Source organism: Oncorhynchus nerka, linkage group LG6 (genome assembly GCF_034236695.1).
Source record: "Oncorhynchus nerka isolate Pitt River linkage group LG6, Oner_Uvic_2.0, whole genome shotgun sequence".
NCBI lineage: Eukaryota > Metazoa > Chordata > Actinopteri > Salmoniformes > Salmonidae > Oncorhynchus > Oncorhynchus nerka.
The window spans coordinates 37,697,935-37,716,595 of NC_088401.1; the positions used below are offsets into that span (position 1 = coordinate 37,697,935).

Genomic DNA, 18,661 nt, shown 5'->3' on the forward strand with positions numbered 1-18,661 from the left:
GAATGGCCAACGCTGCTGAAAATGTTATGGACATTTTGTTGAATAACCACTTTCATTCTCTGGGGTGCAAGGAAAAGGTGCAAATTAAAAGCGAGGGTCGACCTCTGCCTGAGATCAGTTTCATGAAGAAGGAAAAAAAGTGAGGTTTTAATACCTACTGTTATCAAATGTATAGCTGGTTAACAGGGAGCCTATCATCAAGCTGCTTATAATTGCACGTTATGCTGCTTTAAATGCTGAACATATTTTCTGGGGTGTCGAAAACAATATCCAAATGATTTGAAAGCTTCCATCATTATACAGCATTAAACTTCAGATTAAAGAGAGAGGATGATGCAGCACATCTTTTTTTGCGTGCGCTCAAATAGGCTTTGCACTTTCCTACAGTATTTATTTAGCAAAGATGATAACACAATCACTCCGGATAGACACAAGCAAAAACGAATGACATAAATGTTGCAGCAGCCTTGGCTACACCTAAACATTAGAAATCTGACATGCTGTATGTGATGAAAACAATACTATTTTTCCATCTGATCAACTGTAGGCTACTAATAAGAGCAGCTGCATACAGCCTATGCGCCCTGTCCATCTTGTCAGGGTAAACTAAATGGTAATGTTATGTATTTATAGTCCATTTGTGTGTCAGGAGAAAATGTGATCAAATTTAGATTCTATTCAAAATTTGGCTGGCTAGGCTGCCTATTCGTTTTTAATTCAAAAGTATTACATGAAATTAATCAGTCGACATAATAGTGATGGCAGATGTGAATATTTTTTTTAAACGAGGCCTACAGTTACATAGGCCTGCATGATGCAAACACGCAGAAAGCAAGCTCAGCCTTGTGAGTTCTATTGCCTATCAGTTGTTGTCTGTGTCTGGGTAGAGAATCTTCTCCTAATCTAGTCTAAATATAATTTCTTTGAACACATATAAGGTAGCTGCAGTTTTATAGGGTTTTCACCCCCCCCCCCCCGGGGCCAGGAGTTTGTTTTAAAACCATGTGACTCGGTCCCATCATAGCCCATATAAAACCTTTTTGCAACTGATTAATCACTGTCATACCTCATAGGGTCCAGTGTTTTCCTAGTTAGGTTAACATATAAGGAAAAACACTAGGCCCCAAGAGGTAAAAATTGCAAAACCGCTTTGGGACCACCAGTCTGCTCACATTTGTCAGTTATTGTCAGGTATGTGGATGATCAGGGCTTTATTCAGGAACAGTTCTTGGGCTACTGTGATGTGTCAAGTGGGCGAGATGCGCAGTCTGTGTTTGACTTTATGGATTTTGAGATGTCTGACTTTAACTTCATAGAGAAACTCGTTGCCCAAACCTACGATGGCACAGCTATAATGGAATGTATCTGCTATTTGGATTTACAGATAAATCCCCTTGTGTTCCCTGATTAAGAGGTGATGACTACTCCATTCCACTACCATTGTCAACTTTCTCCTGACGTGAACTGAAGCCACAACATCTCATGTGCCCTCTCATCCACTGGCACATTGAATGTTTCCCTTCCAAGCACTGGGAGTACCCCTATAAATGTTCTCTCATTACTGTATGTAGAGTCAATCACATACAAAATCACATTATTACACATCAATGATTTTACTCTTTGCTTAGACTAACTCATTCTTAGCTCTTTGTCTGTGTTATTATTTTTTGTCTTCCCAGTAAAATCCTGTCCTGCATTGGTCAAGACTCTGAACACCTCAACTCATGCCACGCACCCTCATACAATCACTGCTGTGATCCCTTTCCAACACTGTAAGTAGCCCTCTCATTCCTTTCCCCATAATATTGTACTATAAATGTCTTTATTAAATGTTTAGGTTAAAATAATTAGTCTTTGATGCTTTTTAAACACACTTTGTGGTCACCATGCTTTCCGTGCTTATACCGTGGGTCTCCCACCCTCCTACATTTTTCAAGTCACTAGCCTCCACTGGTTTCATCACTCCAGAGAACTCATTTCCACTGCTCCAGAGTCCAATAGCGGCAAGCTTCACACCACTCCAGCAGATGCTTGGCATTGCGCTTGGTAATATTAGGCTTGTGTGTGGCTGCTCGGCCATGAAAACCCATTTCATGAAGCTCCCGTTGAACAGTTCTTGTGCTGATGTTGCTTCCAGAGGCCGTTTGAAACTCGGTAGTGAGGGTTGCAACCGAGGACAGACAATTTTCCACTTCACAATAACAGCACTTACAGTTGACTGGGGCAGCTCTAGCAGGGCAGAAATTTGATGAACTGACTTGTTGAAAATGTGGCATCCTATGAGGGTGCTACGTTGGAAGTCACTGAGCTCTTTGGTAAGGCCATTCTACTGCCAATGTTTGTCTATAGAAATTGAATGGCTGTGTGCTCGATTTTATACACTCGTCAGTCAAAATAGCCGAGCCAATTTATTGGTAGTCTTAAACAAATCTACTTTGAAACAAAAGCATACACCTCACACACATGGTTATGGGTTTTAAAAAGTAGACACTTGTACAATGTCAGCCATAGTTGACATTTATTACATTTGAGTTTGCATCCCAATATTACACTTCATATAAATCACAAAAGACTGAAATCTAACAAAACCGTTTTAGATAGAAGCCCAGGATTTAGAGTCTATGCCCCACCAAATTCTAATTAGCATAACACAACAATCCCTATAAAAATCTGTCAGTTAGGCGTCCCGAGTGGCGCATTGGTCTAAGGCAGTGCTTGTAGGCATCACTACAGACCTGGGTTCGATCCAAGGCTGTGTGACAGCCGTCCGGTTGCTGCACAATCGCCCCAGTGCCGGAGGGTCCGGCTGGCTGGGATTTCCTTGTATATCGTGCTCTATTGACTCCTTGTGGCAGGCCAAGCACCTGTAAGCTGGTGCCATCACCAGCTGGAAGGTGTTTCCTCCGACACATTGGTGTGGCTGGCTTCCGGGTTACGCAAGCAGTGTGTCAAGAAGCAGTGGCGGCTTGGCAGGTTTGTGTTTTGGAGGATACTGTTTTGGAGGACATTTACCTCTCCTGAGTCCATAGGGGAGTTGCCGCAATGGGACAAGACTGTAACTACCAATTGGATATCATGAAAAAGGGGTGTCAGTTTAAGCTAGAGATATCTGCGGTGAAAGGTGACAGAACTAGAGCTGTGTTAGTCAGACAATGAGACATCCCAAAACGTCTGTAGCGTCCCAACGGTTTGGCATATTGTGAACCTTCTATGGAAAGATGAGACGAACACAATAGTGTTCTCTGTTTTGCTCTACGACCCCCACAAGAGTCAAGGGCCTCGTTTGCCAAACTCTGTCTGTAGCGTCCGAACAGTTTGGGCTACACACTTTTGCTCTAGGATGCCAACAGAGCTCACAAGACTCTGCTGACGGTCTCCCGGTACCTTCCTTTAGATTATTTGGGGGGGACTATCTGTTGTTCCATGTAGTGAATCTATTATTCAATGGGTTTGTACGGACAAGTGGCAGTAACACCAAATAAAAAAAATATTCAACAAAAAAAAAGTGTTTTTTTTATATTTCAAGGGGTCTTCAAATTCAAAGTTAAATAGCAAAATTATCCTTGGTATCACCTTCTTTAAACAATTAAATATAGCTTAATAGAACCCCCTCTCCTGACTTAGACAGTGTTAATAAAATTGTTTATTTATTGTGAATGTATGAAAATATTAACATTCCACCCATGAGGCCACTAGAGAGCTCTTCTGGTCATTTGACTGCAGGAGAGAGCTACCCACAAACATGTGCACACACACATGCACTCACAAACAGATGCACACAAATATATAGTTACACACAAGTCTCGGTCCAAGAGGCTTCTATCCCCAAACCATAAGACTCCTGAACATCCAGTCAAATGGCTACCCAGACTATTCACATTGCCCCCCCCCCCCTCTCCACAAAAAAATCTAATCTAATCAAATCAAATATATTTGTCACATACACATGGTTAGCAGATGTTAATGCGAGTGTAGCGAAATGCTTGTGCTTCTAGTTCCGACAATGCAGTAATAACCAGCGAGTAATCTAACCTAACAATTCCAAAACTACTACCTTATACACACAAGTGTAAAGGGATAAAGAATATGTACATAAAGATATCTGAATGAGTGATGGTACAGAACGGCATAGGCAAGATGCAGTAGATGGTATCGAGTACAGTATATACATATGAGATGAGTAATGTAGGGTATGTAAACATTATATTAAGTAGCAACACTGCCACTCTCTGTTGTCATCTATGTATAGTCACTTTAATTAACTCTACCTACATGCACATACTACCTCAACTAACCGGTGACCCCACACATTGACTCTGTACCAGCACCCCACTGTATATATATATATACATTTTTTTACTGCTCCTCTTTAATTGCTTGTTACTTTTATCTCTTATTCTTATCTGTATTTTTTGAAATTGCACTGTAGGTTAGGAGCTTGTAAATAAGCATTTCACTGTGCGGTCTACACCGGTTTTCTGCGCATGTCACTAATACGATTTGATTTGATTGGACACACACACACACACACACACACACACACACACACACACACACACACACACACACCACATTATTAGGTGGGGACAGATAACCTTGATGTTTGCAGCTAGTGACAAGCTTTGGATTCAGACCATTGACTTTGTCTGAGATTCTTAATTCTCTCTTTAGCGGTTCAAAACTATACTATAGCTAGCACTAGTAATGGGAAACTGCGTTTTTGCCTGGATACATCTTACACCATGCTTTCCTTTTTATAACTTCAAGTTTACTAGTATATAAAAAAACAGAATCTGTCATTATTTGGGATGCTTAAGACAGAAATGTATACTATGCTAATTTCTTTGAAAAACTAATGAATATTGTGTTTTCAACGGTATTTGGCCTCATACCCTCACATCCCTAAATGTTCCATAGCTCCCTACTCTACCTGCTAAGCTCCCTGTCAGGTGAAACTACAGAATCTTAACTATATTTGTAAATACGGTGTCCAGAATAGGTCGGTGTTTGAAGGTAGCTTGGAATCAAAGAAAGCATCAGAACCACAGTGAAATCAGTGTGATCTCACATTTTGCAACACACAGTTAGATAAAGCACATGATCAAATGAAGGTTCGGGACGTCATTGACGATGTACTTCTGATTAAGCGATACACACATTGGCAAACCCCTGCCCGCCCCCGGGTGCACGTTCTGGTTTTTGCCCTAGAACTACACAGCTGATTCAAATAACCAACTCCTCATCAATCTTTGATTATTTGTATCATCTGTGTAGTGCTAGGGCAAAAAACAAAGCATGCACCCAGGTGGGGGGCCCCAAAAAGGGATCCGCTAAGGTTACAAGCCAAATAACCATTATTTGGCACTATATATATCCATTTTTGTTTTTAGTGTGTAGGCAACAAAACATTGATCTGTTATAATCCTTCATTCTTAAATCTGCTGTGCCTTTTTATGTTTATCAACCCCAGCAACACAGTTTGCCCCTCCCTACTCTTGTCTTGTGAGCTGAATGGCTAACATGACTAGGGGGAGGGGCTGTGGGGAGGTTTATTTTTTGACTGTATAACTCTGGAAGGAAAGGGAAGAGATTATGTAGTCTGCAAAGTGGTCCGCCCTCTCCATCTCTGAGGTTCACACTCCTGTCACTGATCAACTCAGCTCCTGTTCTTTCATTCATTCTCTGCCATGCTCTCTCACTCCTCTGCTTTCTTTATCTTCAGTCCTTCTTTCTTTCCATTTCCTCCTTCGATCACTTTTCTATTTACATACGTTTTACTTCATATCTCTATCATCTCTCAATTCTCAATTCACTATCTCTCTCCTTTTATCATCACTCTATTTTCATCCTTACCTCTCCCCCCCCCCCCCCCTCTCTCTCTCTCTCTCGCTTTCTTTCTTTCTCATTCTTCCTGGAGGCTGCCAGTTGATAGCAGTGTAGAGAGAGTGCCAGGGGCTAAGGAAGGCTAACATCAGCAGATGTCTGAAGAAAATGACTCTGCTTGACCAGTTTGGGGGCTGGATGAGGCAAAGAAGAGGATCAAACATTGGGATTCATTCTGCTTTCCACCACCTGCCGGGCGCCTGACTCTGAGCATGGAAGACAACAGAACAAGAGGACCATTGAGCACGCAGCACTGAGAATTTCGGAGTATACTGATGGACTTAACTAGGTGGATTAATAGCCAACAACAAGGCTAGAATGGTGACATTAACATTTTACTAAAAGGCTTAGAGAACCAACTAAGAGAACTACCAACTACACAATGAATGTCACAGAACACCATGGGTTGATCTCTGTGAGCTTTAACGGGAACTCCAGCACTGCTGGGAGTCTGGTATCCGTCAACAAAGACACAGAGGGCATTGGTCTCAATGACTCTTCGACAGGATGTTACGACCAGCTCCTCATCTCCACCGAGGTCTTCCTCACGCTGGGGATTGTCAGTTTATTAGAGAACATCCTGGTGATTGCCGCTATCATCAAGAACAAGAACCTCCACTCTCCCATGTACTTCTTCATCTGTTCTCTGGCTGTGGCCGACATGCTGGTCAGCGTCTCCAATGCCTCCGAGACGATCGTCATAGCCCTGATCAACAGCGGCAACCTGAGCATCTCTGGGTCGCTGATAAAAAGCATGGACAACGTGTTTGACTCCATGATCTGTAGCTCACTGCTGGCGTCGATCTGTAGTCTCTTGGCAATCGCCATAGACCGCTACATCACCATATTCTACGCGCTCCACTACCATAACATTGTGACGGTAAAAAGAGCGCTGGCGGTGATCTCCCTCATATGGCTGTGTTGCGTGGCGTCGGGCGTGCTCTTCATCATCTACTCTGAGAGCACCACTGTCCTCATCTGCCTTATCACCATGTTCTTCAGCATGCTGGCACTTATGACCTCGCTCTACATCCACATGTTCCTCCTAGCCCGGCTACACATGAAGAGGATTGCCATGCTGCCTGGGAACGCGCCCATCCGCCAGCATGCCAACATGAAGGGCGCCATCACCCTCACCATCCTCCTAGGTGTGTTCGTAGTGTGCTGGGCTCCCTTCTTCCTCCACCTCATCCTCATTATCGCCTGCCCCAGGAATCCCTACTGTGCCTGCTTCATGTCGCACTTCAACATGTACCTCATCCTCATCATGTGTAACTCGGTCATCGACCCTCTAATCTACGCACTCCGTAGCCAGGAGATGAGGAAGACCTTCAAGGAGATCTTCTGCTGGTACAGCTTGCCAAACCTGTGTGTGTGTGAGCTCCCCGGGAAATAGTGACCCTTTGAACAGCTGACAACTGCTGAGGTGGCATCTGCCTTTGTCTCCTCACATGAAAGAGACAGCTGAGACGTTGTGTACAGCATGAGGTCTTTGATGTAGGTGCTGATTGTGATTGGTGAGGACTGATTTGCCCTCTTTCTGCCCGTGCTCCAGGACATGGCTGTAAATTCTTCAAAAGTAGTTCCTCTTAACCGGTTCTGGTTACCATGGCTCGGGTAGCCAAAGAGAAGGTTGGTTTACATACAAACTGTAAAAACAGAACACAACACAAAACCCATTTGTTCTCTACAGCACAATCAGGTATCTTTTTGTTTGTCTCGAACAATTCTGTTTTTAAAGTAACTGACCCATAATGTGAGAAGATATGATGATGATATGAGAAAGATATCTATTTAAAATAAGTTGGATATTTTAATATTTAAAACATATTTGAAGTACTGAGTGGCAGCTGCCTACACACTACGGTATTTTTTCAAGGATAACATACACACTGAAAGTAGTGCTCACGAGCCAAAACTGGTCACCGAAAATTGTGCACAGTCGTGTACTACGTCATCCAATTCATATGATATATTAGGAATATATTTGTAAGTGCTTAAGATCCAGGACTGCATCTTTAAATGGCACACTATATGACAGTGTACGTTTATTTCATACTCTGAACGATTGAAAGTGGAAAGCTTCAAAAAGATCACCTACCTCCCGGATCAAACACAATGTAGCTGTTAGATATTGTGAGCAAACAGTAAAAAAAAAAAAACTAAAGTCTTGCACCGTGCTTTGTAGAATAAATGTCAGAGGATTTTTCCTTTAGCCTATCTTAGCCTGACAACTACAACACATAGTGGCTCTAAATTGAACAAAGTGAAGCACTAATTGAAATGATTTCTGTTGAGAATAAACCCAGTCGGGAGAGCTACATCTCATTTGTTTAAAAGCTAAAAGCGACCTATGCTGCTTGGGGGAAAAAACAAACCTTGTGTGGACATGTGCATTTATAAAGTCACCATTACATGACACAGTCACACTTTCATCTATATTTTTAATTCATCCTCAATATGCGTTCATCAAGTGCTTGGATAATTCTTTGCAGACTTATTTTACAGTGTACATGTAACTTCTTATGTATGAATTCTATAATTTCCTAAGCCCAACCCTAATTCTAGATTCTATTGATATTGTATTTTGCTCTCAAATTTAAACCATGTGAGTATGTGCTTTTGTGTTTATATCATGTCGCTTCTTGTTCTGGTCTTAAACATGTTGCACTGTGATGTAAAATAACAATTTCAACGGCGGTGTTATATATACATATTTTAATAAAATCATGTGTAAAAGCCTCTTGTTTACAGAACGATATAACCCTCTGTTTCTCGTGTTATTCTTTCATTGCAGTTCATACTCAGTATCATAATTTATTCGGATTGGTTATAGTTTTATTTTAGATGAAAGCTGCACCCTTAGTATTGTGTTAAAGCTTACTCAAAGGCAGCCTTACTCTCATTAAAAGTGTTGCCGACCCTGTGAGCTTAGATCAATAGGCCTATGTGTTTAGACAACTTCTACGAGTAGCTATCTACAAATCCCCCCCCAGTGTTTTGAAACAGCAAATGAGGATTTTATACTTTTCTTCTCCCAGTTTAGACTTTAACCTTTGAGAACTCAAAAATGTGGTCAGTCACAAACAAAGAAGATCTCTATGAAGGCTGGGAGCTTTCTATGGAATTAATGTAATTTATTTTCTTATCAAAATGATGGTTTGGACAAATAAGACTGGGAAATCATCTTAAACAACCTAATATGTAGTTACATAGAGTTTGTATTACAGGTTAGAGCAATGGCAGCCCTGACATATAAAGGCTGAAGACCAAACCAGGCGCTCTTGTTGAGAATATTGATATATGATCTAGAGTTCCTCTATGGAGATGATAGAAACTTCCAGAAGGACAATCATCTCTACAAACCTCCACCAATCAGGCCTACATGGTAGAGTGGCCAGACGGAAGCCACACCTCAGTAAAAGGCACCTAAATATTGTCAGACCATGAGAAACAAGATTATCTGGTTTGATGAAACCAATATTTCATGGCCTGAATGCCATGTGTCACGTCTGGAGGAAACTTTCCAACAGGGCAACGACCCTAAGCACACAGTCAAAACAACGCAGGAGTGGCTTCGGGACAAGTCTCTGAATTTCCTTGAGTGGCACAGTCAGATCCCGGACATCTCTGATGAGACCTGAAAATAGCCGTGCAGCAACGCTCCCCATCCAATCTGTCAGAGCTTGAGAGGATCTGCAGAGAAGAATGGGAGAAACTCCGGAAATTATGAAAAAGGTTACTGTAGGCTATATGAAGTCACCCTTGTGGAATGGCGCATACAGTATACTATGACAGTGTCATTGTCTGGTGTGCTTCGCACTGAAATTGTTGCTCTGCATTTATAGATTTCCTTATAATTTGTGTGCCCAGTTTTTTGGGTATTTGCCTGCATGCATTATTCGCCAGGTAAGCATTCTGCGAATATTGAAGCATAGAAACAAGGCATTTCAGAGAATATTGAAACATTGTTTCAACAGACGAGGATGCTCAGAGAATATTGAAACATTTTGTATCGACTAGAATGCTCCGAGGATATTAATATTGCAACAGCTGCAAAGCTGCAAAGCTGTCATCAAGGTGTCATCCCGTGCCCTGGGAGAAAGATCATAGTCTCTCTCTCTCTCTCTCTCTCTCTCTCTCTCTCTCTCTCTCTCTCTCTCTCTCTCTACAACTTAATGACAGGTTGTAAATTCCTGGAAGGGACCCTCTCCCCCTTTGGACTTGCAGTATGGGGATAGAGGATTTCACAGTTGAACAAAGAGCTTCTCTTGGGAATGGTCCGTGGGTATTTAAAAAACAATGTTGTTTCATTTAGTGATCACTCGAAGGACAGGAAACACACAATTGTATCTCTTAAAGTGTACATTTCCCAGCTGTCAGGTTAACGGTCTAAATTCGAAAATGTGGCTTTTCATATCAAGTTAACCAAATCAATGACCACGCCCACGTGAGCACAGGAATTATGTTGGCGTCATGGACCGCCCTTTTCTCTGAAGTGTATAAAACCCACTCCTGATGAAATTCACATTAGACTAGAAAACATACAGCTAAAGATATGTATGAAATGGCTTAAAACTACAAGACCAGAAGACCATACCACGTGGAGCACTGGCTACACAGCCTGAAATGGTTAAACTCTGAGACTATCGATCAGTATTCGTAAACTCGGGCACCCTCATAGATATCAACCTGACCAACCTACTCTCTAAATACACCTCTGCTCTCTTCAACCAGGATCTCAGCGATCACTGCCTCATTGCCTGCATCCGTAATGGGTCCGCAGTCAAACGAACACCCCTCATCACAGTCAAACGCTCTCTAAAACACTTCAGCTGACCGGGCCTGTGTACCCTGGAAAGATATTGACCTCATTCCGTCAGTAGAGGATGCCTGGTTATTCTTTAAAAGTGCTTTCCTCACCATCTTAAATAAGCTTGCCCCATTCAAAAAAATTTAGAACCAGGAACAGATACAGCCCTTGGTTCACTCCAGACCTGACTGCCCTTGACCAGCACTGCCCTTGACCAGAGTTCAGTGTGTCAAATCAGAGGGCCTGTTGTCCGGACCTCTGGCAGTCTCAATGGGGATGCCACAGGGTTCAATTCTCAGGCCGACTCTTTTCTCTGTTTACATCAATGATGTCGCTCTTGCAGCTGGGTATTCTCTGATCCACCTCTACTCAGACGACACCATTCTGTATACTTCTGGCCCTTTTTGGGACACTTTAACTAATCTCCCAGACGAGCTTGGTTGACATACAACTCTCCTTCCGTGGCCTCCAACTGCTCTTAAATGCAAGTAAAACTAAATGCATACTCTTCAAATGATTACTGTCCTCACCTGCCCACCTAGCATCATTACTCTGGACGGTTCTGACTTAGAATATATGGACAACTACAAATACCTAGATGTCTGGTTAGACTGTAAACTCTCCTTCCAGACTCATATTAAGCCTCTCCAATTCAAAATTAAATCTAGAATCGGATTCCTATTTTTCAACAAAGCATCCTTCACTCTCATGCTGCAAAACATACCCTAACATAATCTCATTGACAGTGTAGCTATTGTAACTCATCAATTGAATGCAGCCAGTGTCAGGATGAGTAAAGGATCATTGACACTGGGGTGTGTTTTCTGTCATTGAAATGATTGACAATCAGAGAATATTGATTATTGACAATCTACATTGTAGAATAATAGTGAAAACACAAACTATGAAATAACATGTACGTAATCATGTAGTAACCCAAAAAGTTTTTATTCAAATTATCCACCCTGTGCCTTGATGACAGCTTTGCACACTCTTGGCATTCTCTCTACCAGCTTCATGAGGTAGTCACCTGGAATCCATTTCAATTAACAGGTGTGCCTTGTTAAAAGTTAATTTGTGGAATTTCTTTCATTCTTTAATGCATTTGAGCATTAAGTTGTGTTGTGACAATGTAGGGATGGTATACAGGAGATAGCACCTATTTGGTAAAAGACCAAGTCCATATTATGCCAAGAACAGCTCAAATAACCAAAGAGAAATGACAGTCCATCATTACTTTAAGACATGAAGGTCAATCAATCCAGACAATTTCAATAACTTTTCTTCAAGTGCAGTCACAAGAATCATCAAGCGCTATGGTTAAACTGGTTCTCAAGAGGACCGCCACAGGTAAGGGAGACACAAAGTTATCTCTGCTGCAGAGGAAAAGTTCATTAAAGTTAACTGCAACAAAGAATGTAGCCCAAATGCATGCTTCACAGAGTTCAAGTAAAAGACAAATCTCAAAATCTACTGTTCAGAGGAGACTGATTGAATCATGCCTTCATGGTCGAATTACTGCAAAGAAACCACTACTAATGGACGCCATTAAGAAGAAGATACTTTGTTTGTGCCAAGAAACATGAGCAATGGACATTAGACTGGTGGAAATCTGTCCTTTGGTCTGATAAATCCAAATGAGACTTTTGGTTCCAAACGCTGTGTCTTTGTGAGATGCAGAATAGGCGAACGGATGATCTCTGCATGTGTGGTTCCCATCAAGATCCATGGAGGAGGAGGTGCGATGGTGCTTTGCTGATGACCCTGGCATCCACCAAACCCAGATCCGTCCGTTCGACTGCCAGATGGTGAAGAGTAATTTATCACTGCAATAGTGTTTCCACTGCTTCACAGTCCAATGGCGGAGAGCTTTACCCCACTCCAGCCGATGCTTGGCATTGTGCATGGTGCTCTTAGGCATGTGTGTGGCTTCTCGACCATGGAAACACATTTCATGCTCCCGACTAACAGTTTTTATGCTGACTTTGCTTCCAGAGGCAGTTTGAAACAGGTAGTGTTTGTTTCAACCGAGGAGAGACAATGTTTTATGCACTGCTCGCTTCAGCAGTCGCCGGTCCCGTTCTGTGAGCTTGTGTGGCCTACCATTTTGTGGCAGAGCCATTGCTGCTTCTAGACGTTTCCACTTCACATTAACAGCACTTACAGTTGACGGGGCAGCTCTAGCAGGTCAGAAATTTGATGAACTGACTTGTTTGAAAGGTGGCATCCTATGACGGTGCCACGTTGAAAATCACTGAGCTCTTCAGTAAGGCCATTCTACTTCCAATGTTTGTCTATGGAGATTGCATGGCTGTGTTCTTGATTGTATACACCTTTCAGCAGGCAGAGATAGCCGAATCCACTATGGACATCCCATTTCCATAATTTATCTTCTTAAAATTAGATTTGAAACCTAACCCTAACTAGTGAAGGCCTAGTTTGATGCGTTGGTCCACAAGACCTTTCACGCATTTCAGCAGAAGTGTCTGGGAATGAGATTAGGTTTAATATTACTAAAATTACTTAACTTTAGAGTGTGTGCCATCAATCAGTCTAACATGTCTATATATCTTCCTCCCGGGGAAGGACTGCCCGTTCCATGATCTCGCCATCACGGTTGACAACTCCATTGTGTCCTCCTCCCAGAGCGCTAAGAACCTTGGCGTGATCCTGGACAACACCCTGTCGTTCTCAACTAACATCAAGGCGGTGGCCCGTTCTTGTAGGTTCATGCTCTACAACATCCGCAGAGTACGACCCTGCCTCACACAGGAAGCAGCGCAGGTCCTAATCCAGGCACTTGTCATCTCCCGTCTGGATTACTGCAACTCGCTGTTGGCTGGGCTCCCTGCCTGTGCCATTAAACCCCTACAACTCATCCAGAACGCCGCAGCCCGTCTGGTGTTCAACCTTCCCAAGTTCTCTCACGTCACCCCGCTCCTCCGCTCTCTCCACTGGCTTCCAGTTGAAGCTCGCATCCGCTACAAGACCATGGTGCTTGCCTACGGAGCTGTGAGGGGAACGGCACCTCAGTACCTCCAGGCTCTGATCAGGCCCTACACCCAAACAAGGGCACTGCGTTCATCCACCTCTGGCCTGCTCGCCTCCCTACCACTGAGGAAGTACAGTTCCCACGCAGCCCAGTCAAAACTGTTTGCTGCTCTGGCCCCCAATGGTGGAACAAACTCCCTCACGACGCCAGGACAGCGGAGTCAATCACCACCTTCCGGAGACACCTGAAACCCCACCTCTTTCAGGAATACCTAGGATAGGATAAAGTAATCCTTCTCACCCCCCCCCCCCCTTCTCACCCCCCCCCTATTGTAAAGTGGCTGTTCCACTGGATGTCTTAAGGTGAACGCACCAATTTGTAAGTCGCTCTGGATAAGAGCGTCTGCTAAATGACTTAAATGTAAATGTAAATGTATATCATGTTCAACATAGTGGGTTATGTCACACATATCACATTTGATATTGGTGATTATGTCACACGGTTATGCCACATTTATGAACCTTTTATAAAGTATGTTATAGATTCTTTGTAACACATTATGTAGTGTTTATGAAGGCATTATGAAGCTTTTATATGCTCGATATAATTTAAAGCGGGACCGGAATGGTCAATAAGGTAGCTACGAGGCATTGTTAATCTTGGAACTACCCATCCCGGATCCGGGAGAATTGTCGTCAACTACACTAATTAGCATAGCGCAACGGTCAAAAAATATTACTAGACAATATTCATATTCATGAAATCACAAGTGAAATATAGCGAAACACAGCTTAGCCTTTTGTTAATCACCCTGTCATCTCAGATTTTGAAATTGTGCTTTACAGCCAAAGCAAGACAAGCGTTTGTGTAAGTTTATCGATAGCCTAGCATAGCATTATGTCCAGCTAGCAGCAAGAAGCTTGGTCACGAAAATCAGAAAAGCAATCAAAGTAACCGTTTACCTTTGATGATCTTAGGATGTTTTCACTCACGAGATTCCCAGTTAGACAGCAAATGTTCATTTTGTTCCATAAAGATTATTTTTATACCCAATATACCTCCGTTTGTTGGTCACGTTATGTTGAGAAATCCACCGGAATTATATCCACAATATCGACAGAAACATGGCAAATGTTTTTTATAATCAATCCTCAAGGTGTTTTTCAAATATCTATTCGATAATATATCAACCGGGACAATTGGCTTTTCAGTAGGAGCGAGAGGAAAAATGACTACCTCTGTCTTTTACGCACGAATCACTTTAAGAGCCCTCAGCTGGCCACTTACGCAATGCAGTCGTTTACACTCATTCTTCAACATAAAGGCGTGAAACTACATCTAAAGGCTGTAGACACCTTAGGGAATACGTAGAAAAAGGAATATCGTTGATATCCCTTTCAATGGCCAATAGGGATGCAATAGGAACACAACGGTTTCAAAATAAGAGGCACTTCCTGATTGGATTTTCCTCAGGGTTTCGCCTGCAATATCAGTACTGTTATACTCACAGACAATATTTTGACAGTTTTGGAAACTTTAGAGTGTTTTCTATCCTAAGCTGTCAATTATATGCATATTCTAGCATCTGCTCCTAAGAAATAGGCTGTTTACTTTGGGAACATTATTTTTCCAAAAATAAAAATAGTGCCCCTTAATTTGAAGAGGGCTTTCTCAAGTAGAACTGTGGATAATGACACCAGACGTGGGATTGGATTGCACTGGTTTTTATTTCACATACTTTAGCAGTGTATGATTGAGGCGCAGTGTAATCAATGGAATTATCACAAAAATGCACACACCCTGCTCATCTGACACTCAATCAAACTCAACAAAAAATAAACATACTACTTGAACCCAGTTTTGAAACTCACACAGAAAACGTGCAACATCAGGTGGGTATTATTATTCTGAACTGGCTACATGAACCACTTCTACATTAAGTCAACTTGGCATGTGGGTGTCAATAATGTCAGATCCCACTGTATATTAAAGAAGACTCTTGAGTTTTTTTTGAGGACCTATCAATATGAATCCTTCCCCGGAGGTGATATATATTATATTTTCTATATTCTATTTTCTAAAACCGTCTGTGGACATGAGCTTGTTGAACAATTCAAAGACTGAATCACGATTGACTTTAGTGTCTTGACTGAGACAAAGATAGCTCACTCACTACTCAAGTAGCCATGCCGAGACACAAAGCCAACAGAAATACAGTAGGTCTACCTGTATATTGTTTTGGTTGCAGTATTTGAGCTGTTCACAGTAATTTCTACAAATACAGTAAATTTGTCATTAATCATCATTAAAATAAATACAAATCCTCTAGGCCAATATGGCTTTGGGAGCTATGGTTACATCAGAATAAACAGAATCACTTTGGAAAGTATGCTCAATTTGTACTCCATTGAGGTGGGAGTAGATTGCCTTGATAAAACACTGTATTTAGGTATCAGGTGATTTAGGTCAGGTGATTTAGATCAAATTTGTAATGTGATTGACAAATTAATGTGATAGTAAATAGTTATGTTGTTCATTAGGCAGGTACACTATCGGTTAGAGAGGTGAGCCAGCAACCAGAGGGTTGCCAGTTTGAATCCCGGGTCTGGCGGAAAGTTAGCTGGCAACCGGAGGGTTGCTGGTATCAAATCCTTAATGCCGGTGCCTGCCGTTGTGCCCTTGAGTAAGGCACTTAACTCCCCATAACAACAACAGCTCCCTGAGCACCCAGTGTGGCAACCTCTCGCACCTCTCCAAAACCTATATGTATGTCTTTTGTAGGGGTTGGGTCCCAGGTCTCTCCTGCCTAATCCAGCAGACACGAGGCTCAATCCTCATTGCTACAGATGTAGTGTACATCCTATTCCCCATATAGTGCACTACTTTCAACCAGAACCCTATGGGAAGGAGACAGACCCACTATGGGTCCTGGTCAAAACTAGTGCACTATATAGAGAAAAGCATTCCATTTAGGACTCGACCCTTAGAGTTGAGTGTGTGAACTGGCCCGGTGTAATAAGAGCACTCTGATGGATTACAGTAAACCAAGAGAAGCAGAGAAAAACCCTGCAGATACCATGTGTAAAATACAGTTAATATTTTTCTGGGTTGAACATACCGTATATAACTTCCACGTTTCATGGGATTAAAAACTAAGCTCTCCTTCCCTAAGATCACTCTGATAGATTGCAGTAAACCAAGACAGGCAGCGGAAAGCCTTGCAGATACCATGTGTAAAATACAGTTCATCTTTTTCTGTGTTGAACATACAGTATATAACTTCCACGTTCCCTATGGTGCCTGGTCAAAAGTGAACTATAAAGGGAAAATGGTGCCATTTGGAAAGCAGCCTGTGGATCTACAGTCATCCTCCCTTATATTACTCTCCAGTCAACAGAGGGGCTATTGCATGTCAGGGCCCTGACATGCAAACCTTTCAAACATCACCCAGTCAAAAATGAAGATACCTCAAATGTTTGTTTATTGTTTTGATTTTGCTTCCCCTTAAGTCCTATTGAGGTCAGAAGAGGTCTTTCACAACAGATGTACACTATTGCACGGCAAAGACGTGTCACCAAAACTATCATCAAATCATTCAAACATAACCCAAGTAAGAAACGTATTATTGTCTCTCAATATTCAGACTCCGTGTTACCTCCTTGTGTTGAAATCCTATAACACTGATTGGACTCCAACAAGTGGCACATTTCTCATCAACTTTATGACCCTTTAAAACCAATTAAGCTCAATGTCATATCTCTTCTCCTCCTCAGTGTTACTTAGTCAAGTTATACAGCATTAGCCCCATCCCCAGACTATATTGTATTTACTGGTTAAATACAGAATTGATAAGCTCAGACAATACACTCTGCCACAATATACGCATACCAGACAATTGTATTTTACAATTAAATACAGGCAGCATTGATAAGCCCAGACAATACACACTGCCGAGAACAAGCATCGTGTTTTGTGTAGAGGTACATAGCACCTGTTTCTAAGAGAAGCTATTGACTCTATTATGCAGTATGATGAGCATGGTAGACAGCGCATTTTTTGTGTCTGATTCTGAATGCTAAACTAAATACAGGCTTCAGACCTTACTAGTCAGGCTAATGTTAGAATGTCTCCTAAATTGTTCCCAGTTTCCTATCTTCCCTGGTCAAACGTGTGCACTATATAGGGAAAAGGCTGCCATTTGAGGCGCACGCTTACTCTCAGTCACTCCAAAATGTTTGTCAATCACTCCAAAATACGGGTTAGGTTTGCAAATATCTGGTAACTCTCCCCTAATTACCCTGTTTTCCAGAAATCCTGGTTGGAAGATCCCTGCAATCACGAGGGAATACGCAGCAAATCCGGGAATCCTCCAACCAGGATTTCTGGAAAGTTAACAGAATTTTACCACCCTAGTCACGGTCTTGATTTGAAGGTCTATTTAATAAGTTGTGGTCTTTGACCATGAACCCTCTGGCTACCCTCTCCATACGCTTGTAATGCATGAAAAACACACTCGTAAACCATGACTTATGATCTGGAGGCATTAGCCCCTGCTGGACCAACAAACTATGAAACGTGGGTTTTCAAGGTGGTAATGCTTCAACTATGTGATGTGTGGGTGTTGATATGTACTGACTTTACCCTGTAAGCTTGCCTGTCTAATTCAGATGAGTACGTCTGGTGTTTGCATAATGTGTACCACCCTCAGGCACATTATGAAAGTTCATACAGTGTAATGTCTCAGGGCACGTATAGTACACTGTTTACTGACTAATGTCTTCCCTGCTGTTTAACAATCATGCTATGTATGAAGCTATAGTATGTGAATAATATGTTCTGCATGCTCATATACCCATATGCTGTTGATATTCCATTACATATGTACATATTTCATAAGGGTTACAATGTGTGCAATCCTGAAAGATCAGAGGTTTGTGCAGAGATGCACGTACACACCCAGAGAAAAAGTTTTC

General features: G+C 42.0%; 1 protein-coding gene across 1 annotated transcript; it reads left to right on the top strand.

Moving 5' to 3' along the window:
* Positions 1-6,265: 6,265 nt before the first annotated feature.
* LOC115131120 (melanocortin receptor 4-like) lies at positions 6,266-8,626 on the top strand. The gene has a single exon (XM_029662726.2). The coding sequence runs from the start codon at positions 6,266-6,268 to the stop codon at positions 7,277-7,279; it is 1,014 nt and encodes a 337-aa protein (XP_029518586.1). The 3' UTR covers positions 7,280-8,626.
* The last annotated feature ends 10,035 nt before the right edge of the window (positions 8,627-18,661 follow it).

Bases quoted from the DNA above. Each gene is read 5' to 3' on its own strand.
- LOC115131120 (XM_029662726.2), top strand. From the start codon at position 6,266: ATGAATGTCACAGAACACCATGGGTTGATCTCTGTGAGCTTTAACGGG.